This window comes from Cygnus atratus, chromosome 1 (assembly GCF_013377495.2).
Source record: "Cygnus atratus isolate AKBS03 ecotype Queensland, Australia chromosome 1, CAtr_DNAZoo_HiC_assembly, whole genome shotgun sequence".
In the NCBI taxonomy this organism is placed as follows: domain Eukaryota; kingdom Metazoa; phylum Chordata; class Aves; order Anseriformes; family Anatidae; genus Cygnus; species Cygnus atratus.
The window spans coordinates 140,072,917-140,097,682 of NC_066362.1; the positions used below are offsets into that span (position 1 = coordinate 140,072,917).

Sequence of the window (24,766 nt, forward strand, 5' to 3'; positions counted from 1 at the left end):
GTGTATTCCATATATCCTTACTGCCTATCACTCTTCCTTCACTGTAACTACAAATCTCTGCTGTCTGTTGAATTCCATTATGCCTTGAAGAACCTCCCTAAAACCTGTGGGCCAGAAATGCCTCCCCTACAGCATTTTCCTTAGATTTTCTTTCTATCTACAGGCATCCCACTCAAATAATAATAATAATCCCACTCAATAACTCTTCCCTTACTCAAAAAACCTTCTCTTTCCTACACAACTGAGGATTTCAGGACAAAAAACATGTACTCTGAGTATACATATGACTGAGCAACTACTGCCAAAATGTACAATAGTTGAATTTTGACTGACTGTCCCTCAAAGGATATACTGATTTGGACCATTCCTCTCTGTCAAGCTGTTGTTTTTCATAAAGCTTGTGTGAGACATTGAAATGTTTAACATCTTTAAAACTTCTACCTCTCAGTAAGATTTAGCTGAAATGGCCAAATAGTTCACAAAATTATTAGTGCTGTCACACGCACTTATAAATCATTATCATCATCACAATAATTTCCTCAGATAACTAGGCAAAAAACAGTTGGAATTCAAACCTTTTGTTCTTTCTTATAGAATCAACACTGTCACAATATTTAGCACACCATTACCTGAAGATCCTTACACAAAAAAATAATTCCATGTGTAATGAATGCCTAATTTGTATTCTAAATCTACCAGAACAAAAAAACGTCTACAGCTGGATGCAAAGCGTAACAGTGGTAACACTCCACAATAGCCTTGTTCTTCACATTCTTTTCTGTTTATCTGCTACTCTAATATGGCTCATATTACAACCAGAAGCATCTACTTTAGTAAAACTTTCCTCTGACAAATTTTCTTTCTTTCTTTCTCTTCTACCCTTATACTCTTCAGTGCTTCACATAGTTTATTAGATGCAGCATATGAACCTCTCTCCTTTTTTTCCCTTTCATATGGTCTTGATTTGTTATATCTATGATGTTTTTTCCAACACTTTACTTTATACACTCCTTTTTGGACAGAATATTCTTGGGCTATTTCTATTTTCTAAGCACATCCTGCCTGTCTTTTTGATGATTACCGATAACTAGTGACATTACTCATTTTATTTCATCCATTACATTACAGCAAGCTAGCATTTGCTTGAGATGACTCATCTAAATAATTTTAAAGAATATAATGTTGTATAACACATTAAACTCTGAGCTTCTTCCACAAATGACTTTGAGTGGCTCTGTAAAGGTGTTCACAAAAAAAATGCTCCTCATAGATAAGAAAAAGTCAGATTCTTTCCAGAAAATTTCAGAAATCAATGCATCTTTCTTTTTTGGATAATAACCATGGAAATAACATCTAATTTTGCTTGATTCAATTTTGATTCAATTGCTTGATTCAATTGGAACAATACAGATTTGTAGCTGAAACTTTTAATATTAGGGGGCAAAATGCCTTGTAAAAGAACGGAGTACCTGGAAGACTGGTAACAAGTTGACCTCTGATAAAATCATCCACTTCTTCTGGTTTTAAGTGATACTGTCCATCTGGTTTTGCTTTACGAGTTGCCATTCTGGCCAGCAGAATATTCGAACCTGTAAAAATGAAAAATTAAAGTATGTCTGTAGTAACCTCTGTCTTCTCAAGTAGAATTCTGCAGTTCAACAGTCATGGAAAAAAATGAATAAAGTACAGTTAAATTCTTTATTTAAAAAAAATTATCAACAAAATATATTCGTTTATATTTTGCTATCTCGACCCCAAAATTGGCAATTAGCAGTATTTATGATTACAGCAGAGTAACTAGTGGTAACTGCATTTGCAATTAAACAAAAACAGAAGCCAAAAAAATAACCCCAAAACAAAGCAACCAACGAGTGTGGGACACTTCATGAAGAACGTTGAATCTTTGTCTTGGTGATGTTCTACACATGTAGAGGTAAAGAAAACAGTTAACTAACTGCAAATGGCTAAAAACATAGAATGGTAATACTTTAACATTGTGTAACTTTCAAAGAGTCTACTGTGGTCAATGTAAGTAATAATTAGGTGACAATTCTATGAAGTGTATATTACATGTGAAATACTGGAATTAAGCTAATATTTGGGCTTCAAGTATTCACTAAAAAAACCAGTGACTTCATTAAATTATTCTGTGCACTCATTACATGTGGCGGGAACAAGACTTATTTCAGCATTTTTTCTTCCCTGTTCATAGACTTATTCATGCCCAGCCAACAACATCTCTGAAATGATACCCAAATAGATTCATTATTGCCACTCAGGTGCCTTGTTCTGAGATAAAGCAAGCTAATAAAAAGGTCAGGGGAATCCAGAGCTCTCAGCACTGTGTGTTACTATTGCCATTTTCCTTCCATCTGTGTTCATATTCTTTTAGTCTATTCTGAAATTTTAGAAAGTAAGAACAGTAACGCAGACTTTTGTGTCCATTGTTTCTCCTGAGAAGTTAAATTGATGAAACAATTCTTGACAGTCCCCATTCAATCTGCTGTTTATCTCTGGAGATCCCTCTTCTGTCTATAGAGTACTGAAGAGTTCTGATCTTCTCATCTACCAAACATACCAACATAGCCTCTAATACCATAAAATCTTACTGATCTATCTTCTGTAATCATTATTCCCAGAACACTGAAATAAAGTAGGAAAAAACTAATACCTCACTTAACAAATGAAAAATCAGGATACAGGATGTTTACAGATGAGCGTTTAATCTTTTACTAGCATTGTTTAAGTCAGTTTAGTTTAGCCATTAAAATCTCTAGGGTAAAAATTAAATTTATTCAACTGGTATAAACATATCCCTGATTTATCTCTAATCAGAAATTAATAGTGTTGAGAGATCTCTATAGTATAGAAGCATCTGTTCAAATTTACATTCTATTATATTGGTACAACTTTCCCATCAGGCAACATACAGATCACTTAAACAAGATATTTCTGATAGACCACATCTTTGAAATCAGGTCTCTACATTCATGTAATAGTGCAACTCTTTCCTCTAATTCCTTTACTTTATGAATTATGAGTGAAAAGACAAAGTTCTTGTACAGTACCTACCATATTTCTGTAAAGGACAAAAAACATTTTTCAAATATCTCAAAAATTATTAGAAAAAATACTTCCTCACGTGTATTTGTCTCTTACAATCAGAAAGAGAACTAGTATATCAGATTATATAAAAAACACTTTTTAAAGTAACTCTGCTCTTTCTATAGAAAAGATAAAACACTAAATATACATATAAGAGTAAAAAACAAACAGGAATCTAGAGAATTATAGTCTCTCTGCTACTATGATATCATAAGAAATAAAAGGGAGAATTCTGCTTACATCACAAGTGGATTTTATATAGTTATGTACACTTAGCATATGTATTTACAGATGCTTAAGTCTAATACTGTCAGGAACAGCAACAAAAAAGTCTTTTCAGATACGTAATTTCATATACAATACCCACCACAAATCACAGAAATCTTTGCTTTCAACACCTTATAATTTAGTTAAATCCTCATAAACTCTTACTGCCTTCTCCTATAAGGAACAGAGTCTGTACCCATTTTTCTATTTACTGGAAAATACAGTAGCATTTCATTAAGATGTATGTAAGAATATCATACAGATGGAATTTTAGCTTATTGTTCAGATAGCAAAGGAGAAGTGATAGCAATTTTATAAGTTTTTGCTTACAACTTTCCACTTATGAAGATTTACTTGCGTTTTCATTTATGGTAATTTAATGTAAATGGCAATATATTTCACATTGCACAAACACTTATGAGTTATGGCAATCTTACATAGCTTTGATACGCCTAACAAAAGCAGGCAGTCCCTATAAATAGAATTGAAATAAGCTACTTACCCATCCCAACAGAAGCAGTGCATTTAGTTTGGGCTTTGATTTCGGTGCGGATAGCATTTGCAAACTCATCAGGAGTCAATCTGGTCTCTGTAAGGATTTCAGTGATATCTACTAGTGCTTCATCACAACTGACTGCTTCGATGTTATGAGTATAGCTATCAACACAAAGTAAAGGAGGTGAAACACCAGCAACAGCTCACCATCTGTTAAAACAAATATGTAGCAAATAAAGTCTTCCTTTTGTGGTGGCATTTCCCTGCTTATTTTGTATGACACAACATATTACAAATCCTAGAACAGCACATTACAGTAACATTACTAATGTAGGACAAATTTCAACATGCATCATGCTTTTAAAGGAACAGCTGGAACAAGAGATGAATGCCTATTTTTCAGTCACACTAACAAATTTCCAGCTTTGTTCGAGCGCATTTTAAATCAGAAAGTAGTTTCTAATAGATGTTATTCCAATAATCCATTCTTAAATTACTCAAAAAAAACAACAACAAAAACAAACAAAAAACAACCAAACAAAAAACACCCAAATCAACCAAACAAATGGAAGAAAACAAGAAAAACACCTTGGAAGAATCTCACTAGTAAGGAGAGACCCGTTTCTCCTCATAGTGTTAATCACTAGCAAATTTAACAATGACTTTTTTGGAAGCCTGACATTGACTGTTTGGCTCCAAGATAAAAGAATGCTCAGAAGCTCAAAGTAAGAAAAGTAACGAAAATACTACAAAAGAAAGATTTAAACAGTAATAGTTGCAATGAAGTGAGAGTAAAGTGGAATGAAAATACTAAATCAAAAAATGGCATTAAACAGTAGCATATTAAAATATGTTTGATAATCTTACCATGGAAGATCATGTAATCACACAGTACACCTTACCTTGCTAGTATTTCATACACTGTCTGTGCAACTTCTTTGTACGCATTAAAATCATATGAAACTGCTTGAAGATTTGGACACAACTTTTTTGCTTGGCCAAAAAACATTCCATTCTTTATGCCGACTTGTCTAAAATTAAACAATAAAAACCACAAATAAATACAGTACCAACTTTTCCACAAATTATGTTAATATGGGCTATTTCCAAATGAGTTACTAGTCTTTTCCCACAAAAATAAACAAACTAAATAACATCAATAAAAAGGATTTAGTTCAACTGCTAGCAGTTGAACAGGTAAGAAAAACAACTGCAAACAGAGTATTTGAATTAACTGTATAATATTCAGGCATGCAGCCTGGACAGCCTGTCCCTGGAAACATGCTTAAGACAAAAAGTCTGTAGAAAGCAATACTTGCCATTTTATTTTTAAATAAAATCCAAACATATACTACAGTGACTAAAATAGCTGGTTTTCATATACCACTGTGCGAATTTATAACATTTTGCTCCTGTAATACACAAGTTAACTTTTCAATGTAGAAATGTAAACTTGCCTACCCTAGCACTCTTGAGAAAGGTTCCAACAAACGCACAATTTCTGGAGTATTACTTTTATCAGAGAATAAGGTCTTATTTTTCAACACTTGTTTATAACAAGTTGTTTCATATTCTGAATATTTATAAACTATGCTATCTTGGTGCTCAACATAATCTGCAAGAAAGTTCTAAGTTTAGTAATAACACTTATCACTGTCATTTTAACTAAAACCTTCAATAACAAAGTGTTCTTAATTCCATGAAATAATGCAGTTTGGATGCAAAGAAATGAAGATAATATTATGAAATCAGCAGTATCACTGTGAATGACATAAGGTTTTCCTTAATAGGTTTTGTTTTAAGTAACATGTTAGGCTGAGCTATTAAACAGCGTTTAAGAAGTAGCAACATGCACAGTGAAAACCTCATGCTAAATTCTAACAGCCTATTTAACCACAACTTCTGAAAACGAAAAACTTTCTTAATCTGGGTAAGTTTAAGGAAATGTGACCTAACAACTGCCTTTTTTTTTTGTTTGTTTTGTTTTAAATTTTATGCCTATCTGTATGAGATTTTTCAAGCAATTGATAGGTAACTTTTATCTACCTGGCTTCGTAACTACAAGAAGCAATTTCAGCCATGGACAGAACTGTCTGATTGAAGTCACCTCCATTCATGTGCGTGGAATCCGGATGCTCCCAGAATGATGAGTCCAGCTTATCAGGTACTCTAATTTCTGCTTGGAAAATAATATTTATATTCATTTTTACAGTATTTTTCTTAGGAGTTCAACAGAATCAATGTAAATTAAGTAAAAATAATAGATTGTATTTGATATAATTTCTATACTACTGTTGGTGAGAAGTTAATACTATACTGATTCACATCATAGTCAAGGTAAACAAAAAACAAAGAAAAACACAGAAGCCTCCACATAGTAACCTCTCTCTCTACAGGTAGGTCTGCACACGTTACTGAAAAGAATACTGTGCTGCAGAAAAATTCCATTTCTGTTTTCCCCCAAAATACTAGACAACAGCTTGTTGGTGGCTACATACACCATGCTGTAAAATAAGACCTATCTCCGTTAGCTTTAACCACAATAAAATGATCAAACGCTTGAGACGGCTACAAGCCTATCCTGTAAGCAAATTTGTCAACTGCTTGCCAGAACAAGATGCTTAGTTATATTCCTTCCTAGAATGCATGACTACCACCCGAACAAAGAAATTACATTCAAAATACAATTCCACTGTTCATGATACTTATAACCTATTATTTAAAACTACATTCTAATAATTACTTAACCTAGATACCTCAAAGTGGTTTTTAAGGGATGAAGTGAAATAACAAGAAGGCTAATTGTATCAAATTAAAACAAAATAGAACACAGGCTAGTACCTTGTATTTCCTCTAACACTCTTATGGGGAAATTAATTGACAAAACTTGTTGTTTCTTCCTACCATATATTTTATTAGAATACATCAAATATATCAACTTCTTTCAAGTATCACCATAAATTTCTCTTGGATCAAAAAGACAAAATTATAAATGCTGCAGCCACAGAACTTTAAAATGAGACAGACCTTTCCTAATTCTATACATCCCTCAGGTAAGTTTTAACAAGCCCATCAGGCCCACAACACACTAGATACCGGAACAGAATTTCATAACATAATACAAGAGTCAAGTAAAGCATCCTCTATTCTTTCTATTGGGGTTTTCATGGTATGCAAACCTTGAAAGATACATGCCTGTACTCTGAACAATTGATTAGTCCGAAAAAATGTCTAGATGCAATAACCACTATGCCCTCCCAAACCTCTCATCAGAATCAAAACAAGAAGGTATCACATAGACAAAAAATGTCTGTTTACTTAAAATGAAACCTACTATGTATCTCAGAGTTCTTTTTTGTTCTATAGTCTATTTAATACCAATACACCTTTATTATAATAAACAGGCAGTTTTCTTCAGAGTGTCGCAGTGCCTATTTATATTTCACGGTACCAACAACTTACACGCTAACCATATGATTGGAAGGAAAGATGGTGCTACGTGCACATTCAAGTAGTTATCAGACCAGAGAAAGTGGTGTAATGAGTGGAGACAGCAGGGGCAGAACCTAACTCATGTGAAAAGCTGCTTTTATTCAGAATTTCTGCTAAATTCATGTACCTTTTCATGTCGTAAATATTTTAATGTATGATGAGCTCAGTAAGTTACCTAAGATGTCTGCAGCTGAAAATTAGAGCAAAATTGTGCCCCAACTAAATGTAAGAATGACAAGAACAATTTCTTTAGTCCGTGCCTTCCTGTGCCCTGGCCTGAGATGATGCTGTCATCTTGTCTATCTTCATTGGACTCGTCGACTTTTTCCACATCGCAGCAGAGCAGATCCCCCCATGAGCTGATGGAGTCACTTCATGTGAAATTCAGGGCAATGCAGAACACATTGTCCTCAATGGAAGGCAAGGTAGAGAACCTCTCATCAAAAGCTGGGAAACTAGACAGGCACATGGTGAATGTGGAGCAACGGATGGAGAAATCAGAGGCCAGGACCCAAGTCTGTGAAAAAGAAATCGCTGAGAATAAATCTGTGACTAATATGATGGTTAAAAACTGCTGCTCTTTAGAATGAAAAACGGGGGGAGATACGAGGGTTGGGGGGAAAGGAAGCCTAAAAAACATTCACATCTTGGGCATCCTGGCCATGGAAAAAAAGACCCCAAACTATGAATTTTGATTAACATATGTTAATCCTCTAACTTTAGGACATGAATGTTAAAGATGGCATGTATGTAGAGAAGTAATTTCTATTACCCAGAAAGTCCATCTCCAATTTGGAGATTTAGAGAATGATAGCCATTTTTAAAAAAAATTTGGAAGTTATACATATCTGGATGAATTCAAACAAGAAAAAGAAAGTACTTCATAAAAGATCCAAGATTCTCTTGACACTAGGTATCTGTCTAACAATGCAGATCAAAGGCAGGAAAACCAGTATCACTAAAGAAGTAGTTTGCAAAAAAAAAAAAAAAAAGAAGTAGCTGAAGCTGCAGAATTCAGTATTTGGTGAAACTAAGTGATTCATAAGTTTTTTTCTTTTCTTTGTTTTGCTGGTTGTTAATTTAAAACATTTTTTTCTAATAGGCAAGACCTGGAGAAGGCAAAAATCAGACAGCGGTCTGGAAAGCATGAAGCATTACAAAATGAAGTTGGTTCCATGGTGAAGCATGGATGTAAAAATGTTTGTGCTGAAAGTTGTTCCCAACTACCTTTTTATTTCAACTTATATAACATTCCCCCAAACTCAACTGCGTATGTTCAACAGAGTACAATTTAGCATTTGGTATTTTTGATATTTTAGAAAAAGCACTTTTCTATGTTATATATATGCCTGCTGAACCATATTTACCTGTGGCATGGCACAATTAAGCGCATGCTGTTAAGTGATTCACATACACCTTCTAAGATACTGTGGTGTTAGAAAAACCTAACCTGTATTTCCATCTTTTCATCTAAGACTATAACTAATTGTAATTTCTTCTCCCCAAAAGACAACCCATGAGCTTACGAAAATGCAAGCAGAAACAGCAAGCTGCATTTTTTTGCTGATAAAAACATTGTATATGGAGATAAAAATTAGAGACCAAAATATATTATGAACCTGCAGCTAATAAGATTGAGACTGTAAAAAGAGCATTAAGAAAAAATCCTTTCACCAAAACAACAGGTTGTATAATCAGACTAAGTATCAAGAAAGAAAGAGATAGCTGCCTGCCTGTGTGCAAGCCAGTGAGATTGGATGGTGAAGTTAAAAGACATGAACGTGCGTACATTCAGAAAAAGCTGCTGCAGTAAGAAACTGAGTTTGTTATACAATGAGGCTGAAATGTGCTGTACCTTTAAGCAATAAATATACTAGAAAAGATACTACTGAATTTGTGAATCATAAAGAACATTCTGGTTATCAGCTAAACTTCCTTAATTTTAACCGCCTCACTCTCCAGATATTGCTTGACTATATCAAGTCACATCCTTATCCACTCTAAGGACCTAATAAAAGTTACAACATCACTGCATAAAACTGAGCTACCAATAAATAGTTCATACACAAGCCATTACTACAGAAAACCCAACTCCATAAAAAACACAGCTATCTTTGTAACACGCTTATACATGGCATTGCCTACACAGCAGAAGCTAATTCTGGAGCATCCTGAAGAGTCTTTTGAAAGTTCAAGGCCAATGGGTTCCACTAACATATATTCTACTTCAGTTTTGAAGTGTGAAACTGCATCAGAAACACAAATAAAATGGCAGCACTTCCTGTAATATCTTGTTTCCAAATGCCTTTGCAAATCTGAAAAATTTTAGAGCTTTTTTTTTTTTGTGTTAAAGAGCACTAACATTTCAGAAACCACCACGGAAGAACAAGCTTTTTCCACCTCTTATATCAACAATAAAACTTACTGAACGGTAAATTTTAGAACAATAGTATTTCCTACTGCAAGGTAGGTAAGAAGTGCACCTATGAAGGGCAAAGGAGAAACAATTTCCAAGTCTAAACTGAAATTAAATAAGTGCACAAAAGATACTTAGTTACTTAAAACTTCAAACTGATTATGCAGACTGTTGTAAAAAGAAAAAAAAAGTTGCTACTTCGGTTTAGCAATTTACTTTCTTATAGTAAATGCAGTTCAGGCAGTAAAACAATAATAAAGCTTCTTAATAATAGTACGTTCTGTCTATGCACAAAGTAAAAAATTTCAAAATTACTGTAGGAAAGTAATGAATTCTCAAATTACATCAAATGCCCTGGTTTTGAGAAAACAAAATACTCACGGGAGTTGCCACAGAACTTCCAGGCGCCCAAAATGCTCTAAGAAGCACACAAATTAACTCACTGTACACCGATATTGTACCCACACAATTCAGAAGCCAACTTCAACTGATCATTTTCTAATTGGCCATTTACTGTCATTTCTATTTTTATAATTAAAAAAATAGTAGCCTTACAAAATTCATTTTGTACCTTCTTCTCTATAATAGGTTTATTCAGAACCGAATGATCCCAGACGGTCTGTATTTCTTACTTAAAAGAATTACTTAGTATACCTTATACTCAATAAAATAAAATCTAAAATTACTCAAAAAATAATCCACCCATATTGCGCAAAGAAAACTGATAAAAAAAGTCACAGTGGCACATCATTACTGAGGCCACAGAGCATTATGGTGTCCAAAGATGTTTCTTTTCTGAAATTCTGCACATGAAAAAACAAAAACAATCGATCCATTATGCACTTTAAGGAAAATGTCTTCAATAACAAAACAATTTAAACAAACAGACTTATCTGTACCTGCTTTGCCATTCAATAGCTTATTCTGGTAATATTGCCTTTCAAGCTGGGGGTTTGCACCAGGGCGCAGCGGTGCCTTTCCTGCACCTCTGTTGCTAGTCACAGCTACTGGCTTTCCTGTGGAGAAGAAATGCATGTATTGAGTTCTGTCAACACTGCTAATAGCTTACATTTTAATAACTCTGTAACTAAGGTAAGTTTATAAAGAAGTTTGCTCTATTTTTAGTGATTTCTTTCAAGCTTACACACTCTCACAGCATTAGGGAGGAAACAGCTATGGAAGTGACTTTGCACTGTGACTATGAATTTCATGACTGCAATTAGAAAGCAAAGAGAGAAGTTTTGAAAGGGTGAAAACGCAGTCTTATTTGTTTGTCCTTAATTACTACAAATCAAAGTTGCAAAACTTCACCAATGCCCTAATGATTCATTAGTTTAAGACACAGCAAACACTGTATTGATTTTAAATACTTAGCTTAACTAAGAGAGCACATGCATACCATCACGCTCAGTTTCATTTGTTAAATTACCTGTATAACATCAAATCTCTAGTTAAACTTTTGACTTTTCAGTAATATCAACACCTCCATAATTTTTCTACAGCAAGCTAATTTAGACACTGACAGTTCTGGCAGGCTTCTATGGAACAGGAAAAAAAAATATTTGCGGAAAGTCCTAGGTTCTTTATATTCTAGTAAAGGAATTTGAAACTTGGCAGGAAATAAGCTTTAAAGACACACACAGACTAGAACCATCTTTGACACTATTGCTCCTGCTTTTGGGCCGAAGAAAGGAATTACACAGCTTACTCTTCTTCTTTCCCAAGGTCTATGACAGCTGGGTGTCAGATGGTCAACACTGTACCAAGTCTTCAGACTTGGGCATCAGCAAAGTTCAGTGTTTGCACAGAACAATTAGTATTTCTATTTCTGAATGTTACATTTTTAGGAAACAAACAACTTGCTAAGGAGCTCCACTAACTCTTCTCATGTCCTAAGGATGATCACATGCTCCAACTTCTAATGGCAATTCCAGCTCTCTTCCATTTGCTTTTGGATTGTGAGAAAATAAGGATATGAAGGTCACATAGTCTGAATATCAGATGATGATGACAAAAAAAGAATAACAAAGTTCATTTTGTAAATGTACAGCTTCTCTTTTTTTGGTGTTTTTTTTTTGTTTGTTTGTTTTAAAAAGGCTCAACAGAGTAAATTGTAGCATCTTGAATGTAATACTGACCTTTGAGATCGGGTCTATTTCGGGTAGCCACAGACACAAAGAAGCAATCCATATCCACGTGCATTATACAGCTCTGTGGCTTGGCTGAGCTCGCAACAGACACATTACCTAGTATGAAGATACACCAATAGAAAACTTGAACCCTAATTTCTATACTTTAGTACTAATTATAGTAGATTATAGTAGTCATCAAGGACTATAATTTTTTTTAACCATCATAAGTTAAAAAGACTTCTGTTTCTTCACACGAAGAGAACATACGTTTCCTAAAAACTCAGAAATGTAAACATACAGTAGCTAAGCAACCTAAACAATGCATCAACTTAAGGTTTCTATTTTATTTTCTTGCAATTAACAATTTCTACCTTGCTATATCAAGTTCCGTCAACCCAATGAGTTTAATGCATGTTAGAGAAACTGAATATGTTAACTGAATATGTCCACTATGTTAACACTCAATACGCGGCAGAAAACATTTTTCATTGATCAGAAGACTGTTCTAAAAGATTAAAAAAAGTTCAGCTGCACTGAAAACTACCTTTGATTCTTCATCAAACACACAAAATGAGTGTTAAACGTTCTACACAACTGGATTTCATCACTGCTGTACTACATTCATGCAAACATAAGCAAGACAACTACCGACTGAAGAACTTACACTGCTAACATACTAGTAATACTTTTGTCAAGTATTCTAGATGCTCAAGTCTGCATGTCTATGTTGCTGACTTACCAGAGGAGGCTAGAGCTAACAAAAAAATCTTAATTTGAACAATGCATAATGTGTAATAGTGAAAAAATACTTCACATATCAACCGAATTGTGTTGCTTGACAACAGTGGCAATTGCTGAATAATCAAAAAATCCTTTCCCGTTTTTCATAATTTACCACTGGGGGCTCATTCTTAAAAAAACAAAACAAAACCAAGATGACTGTCTTATGAGGGGCCTATTTACACATCAGGCAATCAAGCTGGTGCCTCAGAATTTGCTACTTGTCAACTGTAACACAGCAATTATTCGAATTCTCTAGGCCAAATCAAAGGGAGAATAAAGATGTATTAGCTTATACTGTATTTTGTCAGAAAATTATGTATTATGGTAGTTTATAAGTTAACATGTTTTATAACTGGGGTGTGATAGCATAAACACAAAATCCATTATTTATCTAACAATAAATTTTTAGAATGTGGTAATTTATCATCTTGAGCATATTTTCATATGATTATAAGTGAACATTCTTGCAGTATAGCAGAGTCAGAATCTCTTTAATGGAACAGAACTAGCCTTTTAATTGCGTAAGACTAAATTAGAGATTCTAAAGATGCAAAATACTTAATCTCTATGTGCAACACTTTGCCTCTCATAAATTACATGTTTTCATTTTGGCCCTTGATGTGCAATATAATGACAAAACATTTCTCTTCTGTCACAAGCCAGGTTCAGAAGTCTCATATGACACTACTACCCATTTAAACAGAACCTGGAGGTACACAGAAATCTGAATTAGTTTTTTGTTAGTATCTCATTTCCAAATGTTATTCATCTTTCCATTTTTCACATTGAACTATATAAAAACAGCAAGGTTTTTCTTTTTTTTTTCCTTTAAGCTTTCACATGGCAACTACAGACTTGCATATTTTGATAGATATATTTTCACCCCTTCAATCAATCTACATATCTTTGTAAAGTCAGGAATAGTATTTCTATAAGGAAGCATTAAACATAGACCAGAGTATTGCATTAAGTCACAATTTAACAAACAAACACAGAAGTAGTTAATCCTTTAGTTTTTAGCACATCGAAGTCACAAGCATTTCCAGACAACCTGACTGTAATGTGAATATTGAACATTAACCTAATTCACCTCATTTAGACATTCACTGTGTGAACAAAGATATAAGGCACCTTCTCAATATAAACCTTCTTAAACAAGTATCTACCTGTGTCAGTTTTAAGTGCAGACCTGCCTGCTTTCCATTTTTTTAATTTTTCCCTTCCTGGAAAGACACCACTGTTTATTCTCTGCAGGCTGTTGACAAACTCAGTCAATTCACACTTCCACGTTGATATATGATGTAGTCTTGAACGTGAATAAAAGTCAGAAATGAAACTACAATCTGAAGGTTTGGACACAGGTAAGGAAGCTGTCTTGCTAGGATTAGGTACAGAAGTGCTTTTTGTGCTTGAAGGCCCCTGAACAGTGGAGTGGTGAGCACCATTTATTTTAGTATTACTGTGCAAAGATGAGGATGAATTACTCATAGTCCTATGTGGATTCCACGAAAAGTCTGTATTTTTGTTGCTTTGCTGCAACTGCTGCGTTGTGCAGTCTCTGAAGTCAACCATGCCTTTTTCAGTCTTGTCCTCCTCCTGCACAGGGCCTGGAGAGAACCTACTTGCAACGCTGTTGCTGGAGGGCACCAAGCAATCCTGCGTCTTTAAGGCACTGGTACAAGTGTTGTGTGTGTGTCCGTTAAAAATGGCAGTGCTGTCCTTCTGAGACAGAATTCCATTTTGTTTCCTTCCAGGAAGGATCTGCTCCAGCTCCGTAAATGCCAAACGGCCATCATCTTCTTCCTCTTCTTCATTCCAGCTACTTGTTCCATTGGGTGTGATCTCACTTTCCACCTCACACTTCTTAATATGATTTCTGAAACAGATACGATAATTTAATACCATTTCTTTTATTAAAAAAAGACACATTTACAGGTCACTTCAAGTGCTAGGTATTATCTTATCAGTTGTTATCAGTATATACCCGGGAAGTTTTTACAGTCTCGAGACAATTATCTCAAATTCTGGGCTATGTCTTCTTAATGTCACAAAATATTGTAGAGCTGTACAAAAAATTTCAGAGTTGCTGTGTTATTAATGCAGCATTACCAGGATTTTACACAGCTTTTCTAATGCGAGCATGATTTTGGGCACTCCTATTCCCAAGCCCTTTATTTTGACTATCAGTCTCCAATGGAATTACAATAATTATTTATTTGGCAACGGAACTGTATTGCCATGGACAGCATAAATGGTTCAGGAATCATCAGGAGATTTTTAATTTTTTGTTTTTTTAAATCAACAGATGTGATTTTCCTCTTCTATTTACCAAAAAAGTACAAATAGAAAACTTCAATTTTTTAGAAAACGATTTATCTCAATGTGTTAGATTCCTTTTTATCTTCTCTCACAGAGAAACCTGTTCAAGCTCTGTAAATCAAACATATTCTTGTCCTTTAAAAAACAAACAAATTAATTTTCATCTTTTAAGCATGTAAAAGAAAATATTCTTCCACAAGTGCACTGGCAATTTATATTTACTTTGATGCTGTAAAGACAAAGCTTTTATTCCAAAAAATTAACTTTATAGCAATCTTAAGTAGAATTGAAAATACAGCCTTCAAAAGTTGCGCATACTCTAGGTCTGCTGGAAAAAACAACTACAGCTCCCAACTCCCAAAGCTAGCAATTTAAGTACACTTACAAAAAAACATGGGTAATAATTAACTATCCAGTATACCAGAAAGCCAGTTAATTGTTATAATTTTGTTAAGATTATCACAATTATAAATTATATTCAACATAACAGCTTTCAGGAGTTGCATGCTCGACAATGGTATATCCAGTGGTACCTAGTATTACAGGGTAAAGAAGGCTTTTAAATTTACAATTTGAGATTAAATTAATATTTTTAGAAGTCTGAATATTCCTCTCATTTAAAAAAACATCAACAACACAATAGCTAGAGGTGATGGTGATTGTATCACACACTGTTCAAAATATGGGTAAGAAACACTGCTTAGGATATTCATTTTGTGTTCCAGTTTTATTTATTCCTAAAAATATAAAAATCTTATTCATGGTAAAGTCTCCTCAGCATTACACACAACTGGATTTTAAATACATCAGTGGACTGTGGAAGAACAGAGATCACCATAACCAAACTATAGTATCTTGTACAGCATCTTTGGTATTGCTTGATCAAGGGATTTGAACCAGATGATCTCCAGAGGTCCCTTCCAACCTCAGCCATTCTGTGATTCTTGTCTCTGTACAACAAAGTAAAACACGTGCTTCTGAAAAAAATGTAATAACCATCTTAATTAAAAAAAATAAAGTCACCTCTACAGAACACACTGTTCAAGTGGAAGGCTTCTTTTCACCTTCTAACTTCTCTACCAGAGTTTTGCTACTGTCTTTGATTCTGTTCCCTTCTAGCAGTCTTTTAAGAAAATTCTTTGTTGTAATAGGGTTTTTTAATCCATTTTCTCTCCTGAGCATCACTCAAATCTTGGTGCTACCATATGTAAAGTACGCTTATTTTTTTAAAAGAGGCTAAACTAAGAATTTAACTAGTAGCATGCATTAATATTTATTCCTAGATACCTTTAGCTAAAGTAATCAAAAAATACTCTTGAAATGAAGACCTACTTTTCAGTGTTACTAGTCAGAATCCTTTAATGTATGCCTGTTGCTTTCATACAGATACGCTGTATATAGAGGGACTCCCAGGTCATGTTATCAGGCAGTGTCATCTAAAGATTAGAGACAAACCTTGGAGTCAAGGTAATTGAAGTTCCATCTTCAACTACTTACAGAATCACAGAATCATCAAATCTCCCAAGTTGGAAGGGACCCACAAGAATCATCAAGGTCAACTCCTGTCTCCACACAGGACCACCCGAAAAATCAAACCCTATATCTGACAGCATTGCTCAAAGGCTTCTTGAACTCCAGCAGACTTGGTGCTGTGACCACTTCCCTGGGGAGATGGTAAAGAATCTTTTCCTAACACCCAGCCTGACCCTCCCCTGTTGCAGCTCCATGCAGTTCCCTCGGGTCCTGTCGCTGTCCTGACAGAGCAGAGCTCAGCACCTGCCCCTCCACTCCCCTCGTGAGGACACAGTAGGATGCCATGAGGTCACCCTCAGTCTCATTGTCTCTAAGCTGAAGAATATATTATACTTATATTGTATGTACTTCTACCTTATTTCAGTTTCCTCAGAGTTCGCCACCTATAAAGCTGAAATCAATTTAAAAATGCTGTATAGTTATGGTTGAATGATTAGCATCAGCATATATGATTAGAAACACTTACACCCTGTTGAGATCTTTAGCTATATTGCTTGGACCTGGCATGGCATCTTCAGGTTTGCATATGCTATTAAAATTGAGACCTTTTTGAACACTTGACTGCTTGGTGTAAAGCTGATACGGAATGTGCGAGAGGAGACGTCCAGCTTTTATGCTGTAACAAGCAAAAAAAAGAATAGGTTATATTTAAAAGCATTTAAAAAATATACAATAAGCTATTACTTTGGTGATTACCATTTCTGTTCTGCAATACATACTTATTGTCCCTTCTAAAACCCTCTTCCCTCTAGTAACTAGAAATTACTTCTCAGTTCAATCCAATGTGGTGACTGGTACTAAAAAAGACATTTACACAGTTGTGTTGGGTCAGTTTGTCATACCCAAATATTTCATTTCAGAAACAAACACCAACCAGTCAAAAGTGATAACAGTAAATATGTATCTATCGTGAATAGTCCAGGTTATTCTAACTGAGCAATGCTGACTGATCTCTAACTTGGTACAATTCAAGTACATGTGTTCCAAACAAATTTGGGCAGAACTTGAAAGAATTCTGCTAGGATGCATTTCACTATTAAAGAGGAACTCCCACTTTTTCCATTCCAAAAGGATAATTACCCCTTCTTGTGAGAAAATCCACTGAAGAAATCTAGAGAGGAAAAAAAAATCCAAATAGATGTTCCATAATTATCTACTCCACAATCATTCCAGTTCTGTACTACATGGTCCACTGTATCTCCCTCTTCTTTTCCTTCTCCCACTGAAACTGCAACTACACTTCAATAACTGCTGAATTCCTTAGTGAAATCGTGGACACTGAAGTGGAATCCTCTCAAAAACACACCACTGCATGATTTCATCTCTCCATCCCAATGCCTGTTGCTGGTAGAAAAGATAACAATATTCTTAGCCTATATTCCACCTCTCATTCGTGTACTACTTGTCATACTGAATGCTGTCACAGATACAGAAGCTTTTTGCAACAGAGGAACCTCTTTCACATCAAAGCAGCTTAATATTAGCGTTCAGTTTTGAAGTTACACTTGGATTTAATTTTTTTGAAGAGAATTTAGCTCGGTGACAAACTCCTTTGCTGTTCTTCAGCACCTGAATGCTTGCTCTTGGAGATGTGCTTTTTAACAAGCTCCAGTCTGTAATACAGTCAAGGGAGTTGAACAGTGGAACAGAAGCCCTTCAGAGGAGCTGTCTTGCTGCAATTAGAGAAGAATGCAATGGGAGATTGCATTACCCAATTAGATAAATTAAAACTGGCTAGCATACACAGATACATGGTAAGGTTTCTATGGAAATGGGATAGTAAAAACAACCCTTAAATATATCACTTAAATATTGTTTGATACGTGAATATATTGCGTTTATAAAGGAATATGATTTACATTATATATTGCCAGAGTTGAAAATAACATGGTAGAGTTCCAAAGCTTCCTTGTATAGAAAATGGTGATGCAGCCAATCAGCTGTTAAAATGCATGGTTATAATGTTTCCTGTATCACTCTGTGAACTTGCATAACCACCCAGGTAATTATCTCAAGATTGTTTCATTAATTTCAAGGTCGTTTAAAAAAAAGCATTTACAGATTTTGCTCATGCTAAGATTTTAGCTACTGGAGTAGCTGCACTACCAGATCAATACACAGTTAGCTGTTTTGTTTTCTTTTTTCCCCCCAAGCTGTATTAAGAGGCAGCAGTGGGAATCTCATTGTAGAAGCACTGTTCAACATCCTTCCCCTTTTCACACTCCCTAGATGACAGAATTTAGAATGACTAAACAACTAGGTTGGAAAGGACCTCTAGAGGTCTCTAGTCCAAAGCCTGCTTAAAGCAAGGCTAACTTTGTTCAGGTTGCTCAGGGCTGACTCCATCCAAATACTGAATATCCCCAAGGGCAGAGATTCTACAGCCTCTTCAGGCAGCTGTTTACTCTCCAGACTGCTTACTCTCCTTCACTGTGAGAAATCTTTTCCTTATACTCAAATTTTTCTTTGCTGCAATTTGCACCTATTGCTTCTTTTCTTGCTGTGCACCTTGAAGAGAAATCTGGCTCCACACTCTCCTTAACCTGCACATGGGTAATGAAACGCAGCAATTAGATCCCCCTTCAAAGTGCTCTCTCCAAGCTGAACAAAACCAGCTTCCTCGGCCTCTCTTCATACATCACATGCTCCAGGCCCCTATTCATCCTGGTGGTTCTTCACTGCACTCGCTCTTGTAAATGAGGAGCACAAAATTAGACACAGAACTCCAGATGTAGCTTCAAAAGTGTCAGACAGATTGGCCATCACCAATGGCCATATTGTTAACAAAGCCACTAAACTGCAACAGCTCTGGTATGGACCCTTGAGAAATGTCACTTGTAAACAGATGTTAGTTCAACTGAACTGCTGACCACTACCATCTGAGCCAAGAAGACGAGAGACAGTTTTTCACCCATCTAGCAGCCCACTGTCCAATCTTCATCTCCTCAATTTGGCTAAAAGAATGCAACAGAAGACTGTGCCAAAAGCCCTACTAAAGTTAAAGCAAATGCTATCTACTGCTCTCCTATTGTCCAGTTACCTCACCACAGAGGACAACCAGGCCAGTCAGGCATGGCGTGCCAGCCCAGACATAGCTTCGAGGAAGGCACATTCTTTTATCTTCAGTGACTGTGGTGAAGCCGATCACAGTGCAGTTCCCTGGCTTCTTTTTCTTTCCTTTTAGGAGATGGCAAGTCATTTGCCTTTTTCCATTCTTCTGTGATTTCATCTGATTGTCATGAATGTTCGAAGATGACACAGTGGTACAGCACTGACATGAGCTGGCTTCTTCAGCTCCCTTGGATGCATCCTGTCTGGTCCTATAGAGTTGTTTATGTCAGGTTTGCTCAAGGGAACCACAACTTTTGTGTTGTATGCCTTTAGTAGCACATCTTTTCTCCAAACTCTGCCACTAGGCACACAGGCCTTCAAGGCATGAAAGTAGACTGTGCCAGTAAAGGCTGAAGAAAACATGGTATCGAGCACCTCAGCTTTTTCCATATTCTTTGTCACGAGGTTCCCCCACCATTCAAGAGCAGGCCAGCAACATCTTTGGCCTTCCATTTGCTTCTGATACAGCTATTTGCACTTAACAACAGGTTTATAAATGTCTGACTTGGACCATAGATCAGAATGTTCACAGTTCAGAATATGCAAAGCTTTTAACGCAGAAACAAACTTCAACACATGCCTTACCATTCTTGTATAAGTAACTCTGAAAAATCCTATCTTACACAGTTCACATGGCAAACTCCAAATTACTGACATTTATGGTGTTTTACCAAAATCTCTTTGGTGGCCCCTAAACAAAAAATTAAAATAACAGCTATTGTGATAAGTGCTGTGGTAAGTTCATTAATCTTTGGAAAGCAGTCAGATGCTATAGCGATAAGCACCAACAGAAGACGGGAATTAATTATTCATTCAATTTTTCAGCAAAGATTTCAAGTCACATGCAGTAAATAAGGAATAGGATTACAAAGGAAAGAAGCAGAAAACAAGACAATGAATTAGCAGTTTGCAACCTGAATTCAATCTTTTCTGTGTAGAGAATGTGGCAAGTACCATAGTGAAACAAGATGACGTGATCATATAATTAAGAAAAAATCATAAATGTGTGTACACAAAGAAATAAAGCTGGACAGACAAACAAACTTTCATTTTGCAACCTTGGCTGGCAGGACTAAAGATCTAACAACACTTTTATTGGCAATACGTGACAGTAACATTTTAGGGTTGATTTTAACCAAACTCAAAAATAAAGTCCATCAGACTGCACCGTCACAAAGTGCATAAGAATACTGAGCAAATTTCAAACCTCTAGATCCACTGCATGGATTTTCACCAACTGAACTACTGAGGATAACATCACTTGGTATCCCATGTGGCAAAGTACTACACAGTGAAGGAGTATTTAACTAATGAGTGTTCTTCAATATTGTTGAGAGAATAGGAAAAACAGGGTGTTCTTGTAAAATTAGCTTTTACTCCAGATTCTGACATGAACCCTGTTCTACTGAGACAGTCAGCTCCCTGCTTCCTTGTGCCTAATTGCAAGAATCTGCCTCAGTTCTTCTGACTTACCTTACAGTACAACCTCCCAGAAACAGGAGATGCAGAAACTGAACACAAGACACCGTAAAGAAAGTTTTAGGAGATTTCATAGACTAAGTTTTAGCAGGTCTCTACTGAAAGTAAACTGATTTTTCCAACTTGGTTAAAATCACTAGAAACTTTAACGGGCAATGAAAATATCCACAACTTTCAAACCACAACACATCTCCTGCCAATTTTCCAAGTACTGAAGTTCACGGGTAAGACACCAAGGCTTTAAAAACAACAACAAATAACTAACATCTTTTCCAAACCAAAGAACCTGTCATTTCTGACCAAAATTAAAACAAACAGAAAACAGCAATCACATTTAAGAAGTTGCACGACATGAAACATTTGAATCCAAAATCAAAAAGTTATATGGAACTGAGAACAGCATTTACAAGTATGCACACAGAAACAGTTCTTTGCCTGTTTCTGCTGGGCATCTAGGAAAGACCAGTTAAGAATAGTATGACACTGACAAAATGATTTCCAGAATGTGTTCCTGCCTGCCATATTTCCCATGGGCTCCTCAGATGGAAGAAGACAGATGCAAGCCAGATTAACTGCTCTGAGCCTTGCTATCATCTTTTTCAAGGGCCTGAGGACAACTTTAGTTGATCCTATATATTTCAGCGAGTAGAAGAACCAATAGACTTAAGTTATTTGGAAATCAAACCTTGGGTTTCGTTTTGTTTCTACAAACTCGTATAACGTGATGAATCCTTGGGTGAATTAATTTCAGTTTTATGAAAATGCTTTTAAATTGACTCTCTTTATTTACAGGTAATAAGAAACTCAGGCAAAGCACAAGGCAAGAGGTTAATTAAAAAACATCATGTGACATTTATTCAAACTTATTGAGATGAGGGCTGGCCAATTGACTAGATATTAAAATGGAATTAACAGGCTGATGTTCGGTTTTGTGCTATGCCTGAGATTCTCTGAACGTTCTTAGCAAAGTTACCTAAGGAACAATCACAAAGAAGCAAATCTTCAATATGACAGTGGTATTTTTACTCAGCTGTTGCAAGGATAGATTTATTTTAAACTAAACCATAATCCCAAAATGAAACCTTTTATAAAGCTATTTTTCTACATTTTTTTTCTCCACAAAGGAAGAAATCTCTAAAAGCAGTAGATCAAAACTCACCTTTCCATGATCCACTCTGGGCGAACTACTTTTTCTCCTTTCAGTTCTTTTATTTTGGCATTTGGAAGATTGGTGGCAATGATGTGCGTTGTTTTTGATCTGGAATAATATACATGGTATTGGCCTCCATGCAACATCATTAGCCGTCTTAATTCATCAGCTGAGGGATCTATAAAATTTTAAAACAGAAACATTCCTGCTTTGTGTCAGCAAATACATTAAGAAAAACAGTGGTTGAGAAACAATGTCATGATCAGAACGAGTGCAAAGCATTGTTCTTCCCCTGAAAACCTTGCAAGTTTTCAAAGACCAAATCAGAAACGCATTTAAGAAATGTAGAAAAACATTTCTGAAAAGCGTGATTCAAAATGCAAACATTCCGATTGTTACAGAGGATCTTTCCACAATATGTATAAAGGATGGGGGGGAAAAAATACTCAAGTAGATTTAATGCTAAACTAAAAAAAAAAAAAAAAAAAAACACACTTTACTGCAACATAACACAAAATCCAGTATTAGATTAACTCACTTGCATTTTAATCGGTTTGAGAGAGCAGTTTACATGCAGAACAGAAAATTAGTATCAAAAGGGTTTAGCAACAGCAAAGAACTCCTACTGTACAATTTCTGACTTAACAAAGCAGGTAACACTTCCTTACCAGACTATTCTTGAATTACTACAAGAAAGAGAGACTACTTTATAAACTAACATCTATTCTTATTCCCTCTAACATTACTGATCACCCCAGTAATTATTCACATTAGGAATGTTTTTCATCATGTAAAAAAGAATACTTACTTTGCAAGAAGTAGAAAAAAGAAAAAAGCTTTTGGAAAACCTTTGCAGTGGTGCCACATTGGCAACAAAAGGTTTGGGTTAGCACAAACAAACAATGTTCTGAATAGTGAATTGGACACAAGAAATCAAGAAAGTTCTGGTGAAGGGTGGAAAAAATTACTCCTATTTCTAGCAGTGACCATTCATGTAAATCATTTAGTAAAGTATTAGATATATTCAGAAACTAAATGTGACTTTATATTGAAAATCTAAATAATGAAATACAAAAGGAACATAATACACAAAATTTAAGATATATGGGAATTGTTACATATTTAATTGGATACAAACACACGTGTTTTATAGTCCTTTACTACACTTTGGACACTGAACAGACACTGGAACAAACAGAACAGATCCTTAAAAAATAAAAGCTTCACCTGTAAAGCCATTGACATAGATGGCGACTCCACTAAAGATACTTGATGAATTTCCATCCTTCTGGTGCTCTATGGCTGAATCTGACCGGAATTGATCCTCCAATTTCTTAACCTTTGCTGACATGTATCCTCCCTAGTTTTTAAGTTGAACAGACAAACAAAACAAAACCCATGATGCTAGTCCTGTTTTCTTGTGTTTACAGACTGAAACTAGTCAATTATGAGAAGACTGGAAGTATGCAGCATTCCTTCAAATCTATTTTTGTTGACTTACAAAAGACACGTGCTTTTTTCCCCAAACAAAAAATAGCAAGTCCTCTACACTAAAATTTATCTGCAAGGTATGGTACCTTGTTACTAACACAGCAGGATTTATTTCATACTCCTTTTTTCTTATTCTATAAGGAAGATATTCCATCTATATAAAAACCCTTATAGAAGAAAAAGAAAAAAGAAGAAAAGAGAGATCAGAGAGTAATGCAAGTTTGGATGCTAAGCCAGAGTTCTCATTGCCCAAAGAAACAATGCAGAGAATACTCATCAAGCTCCACATATTTTCTGTTCTTAAATATAGATAAGACAGTAGAAGCATAAGTAAATCAGGTGCCTCAGTTACTGTATGTCCAACTATAAAGAAAGCGGTGGTAACTTCTAAAAATAATTTTAAAATTACTTAGTTTAAATGGTGGTTAAAGCTATTCAAAAGTCTGCACATATTAATAATGCAATTTAGTGGATGATTATGAATTAAGACTTAAACACCAGATTAAATTCAAAAATATTTTTAAAAAAACTGTGTTTTTCAAGTGAAGCAAAAGGTTTCAATTTATAGCATACCTTTAGCATATTTAACAAAATTGCAAACCCTTCTTACCCATTTTGCCATTTATCTCTTCAAAGAGAAAAAGCCAGTTGGTTTTAAACATACCCATATTCCCCAGCCATCGCCATCAGCAGCCCGTTTCCTCCATCCACCCCGCCTCATACTGAAGCTTCTGCACAGAAAGAAAAAACACACGATCAACTAGATGTTTAGTAATATCCGTGACATTTCAGTCATGCATTACAGGCCATCTACAGAACACCACAAAGATTACATTTTTCAGTGTGTATGCATTGAAATATATGAGTTGTATTTAACATAGAAACTAAAAATTGCATTGAAGTCCAGTTTTTCAATTTTGTAGTAATTCACATAAAGTCATCACAAAGATCAGTTGCCATTGTGATTTATTGAATTCTTCCTGTTCATCATAC

At 35.3% G+C, this 24,766-nt stretch overlaps 1 protein-coding gene across 13 annotated transcripts in view; it reads right to left on the reverse strand.

Moving 5' to 3' along the window:
- The window catches only part of REV1 (REV1 DNA directed polymerase), a 57,243-nt gene that overhangs the window by 19,033 nt on the left and 13,444 nt on the right, over nucleotides 1-24,766 (reverse strand). For 2 of the 13 annotated variants that reach the window (XM_035558012.1, XM_050709497.1), the window contains 11 exons: nucleotides 24,438-24,504; nucleotides 23,510-23,642; nucleotides 22,292-22,460; nucleotides 17,009-17,158; nucleotides 13,857-14,566; nucleotides 11,914-12,021; nucleotides 10,675-10,791; nucleotides 5,914-6,043; nucleotides 4,770-4,898; nucleotides 3,875-4,029; nucleotides 1,470-1,589 (listed from right to left, as the gene is read on the reverse strand). In XM_035558012.1, coding sequence (XP_035413905.1) covers nucleotides 1,470-1,589; nucleotides 3,875-4,029; nucleotides 4,770-4,898; nucleotides 5,914-6,043; nucleotides 10,675-10,791; nucleotides 11,914-12,021; nucleotides 13,857-14,566; nucleotides 17,009-17,158; nucleotides 22,292-22,460; nucleotides 23,510-23,642; nucleotides 24,438-24,494 — 1,978 coding nt within the window. In that variant the 5' untranslated portion in view covers nucleotides 24,495-24,504. Of the gene's footprint in view, nucleotides 1-1,469; nucleotides 1,590-3,874; nucleotides 4,030-4,769; nucleotides 4,899-5,913; nucleotides 6,047-7,534; nucleotides 7,858-10,674; nucleotides 10,792-11,913; nucleotides 12,022-13,856; nucleotides 14,567-17,008; nucleotides 17,159-17,622; nucleotides 17,887-20,238; nucleotides 22,267-22,291; nucleotides 22,461-23,509; nucleotides 23,643-24,437; nucleotides 24,505-24,766 lie in introns of those variants that run through there. The other 11 variants (XM_035558011.1, XM_050709491.1, XM_050709516.1 and 8 more) reach the window with 8 other exon arrangements.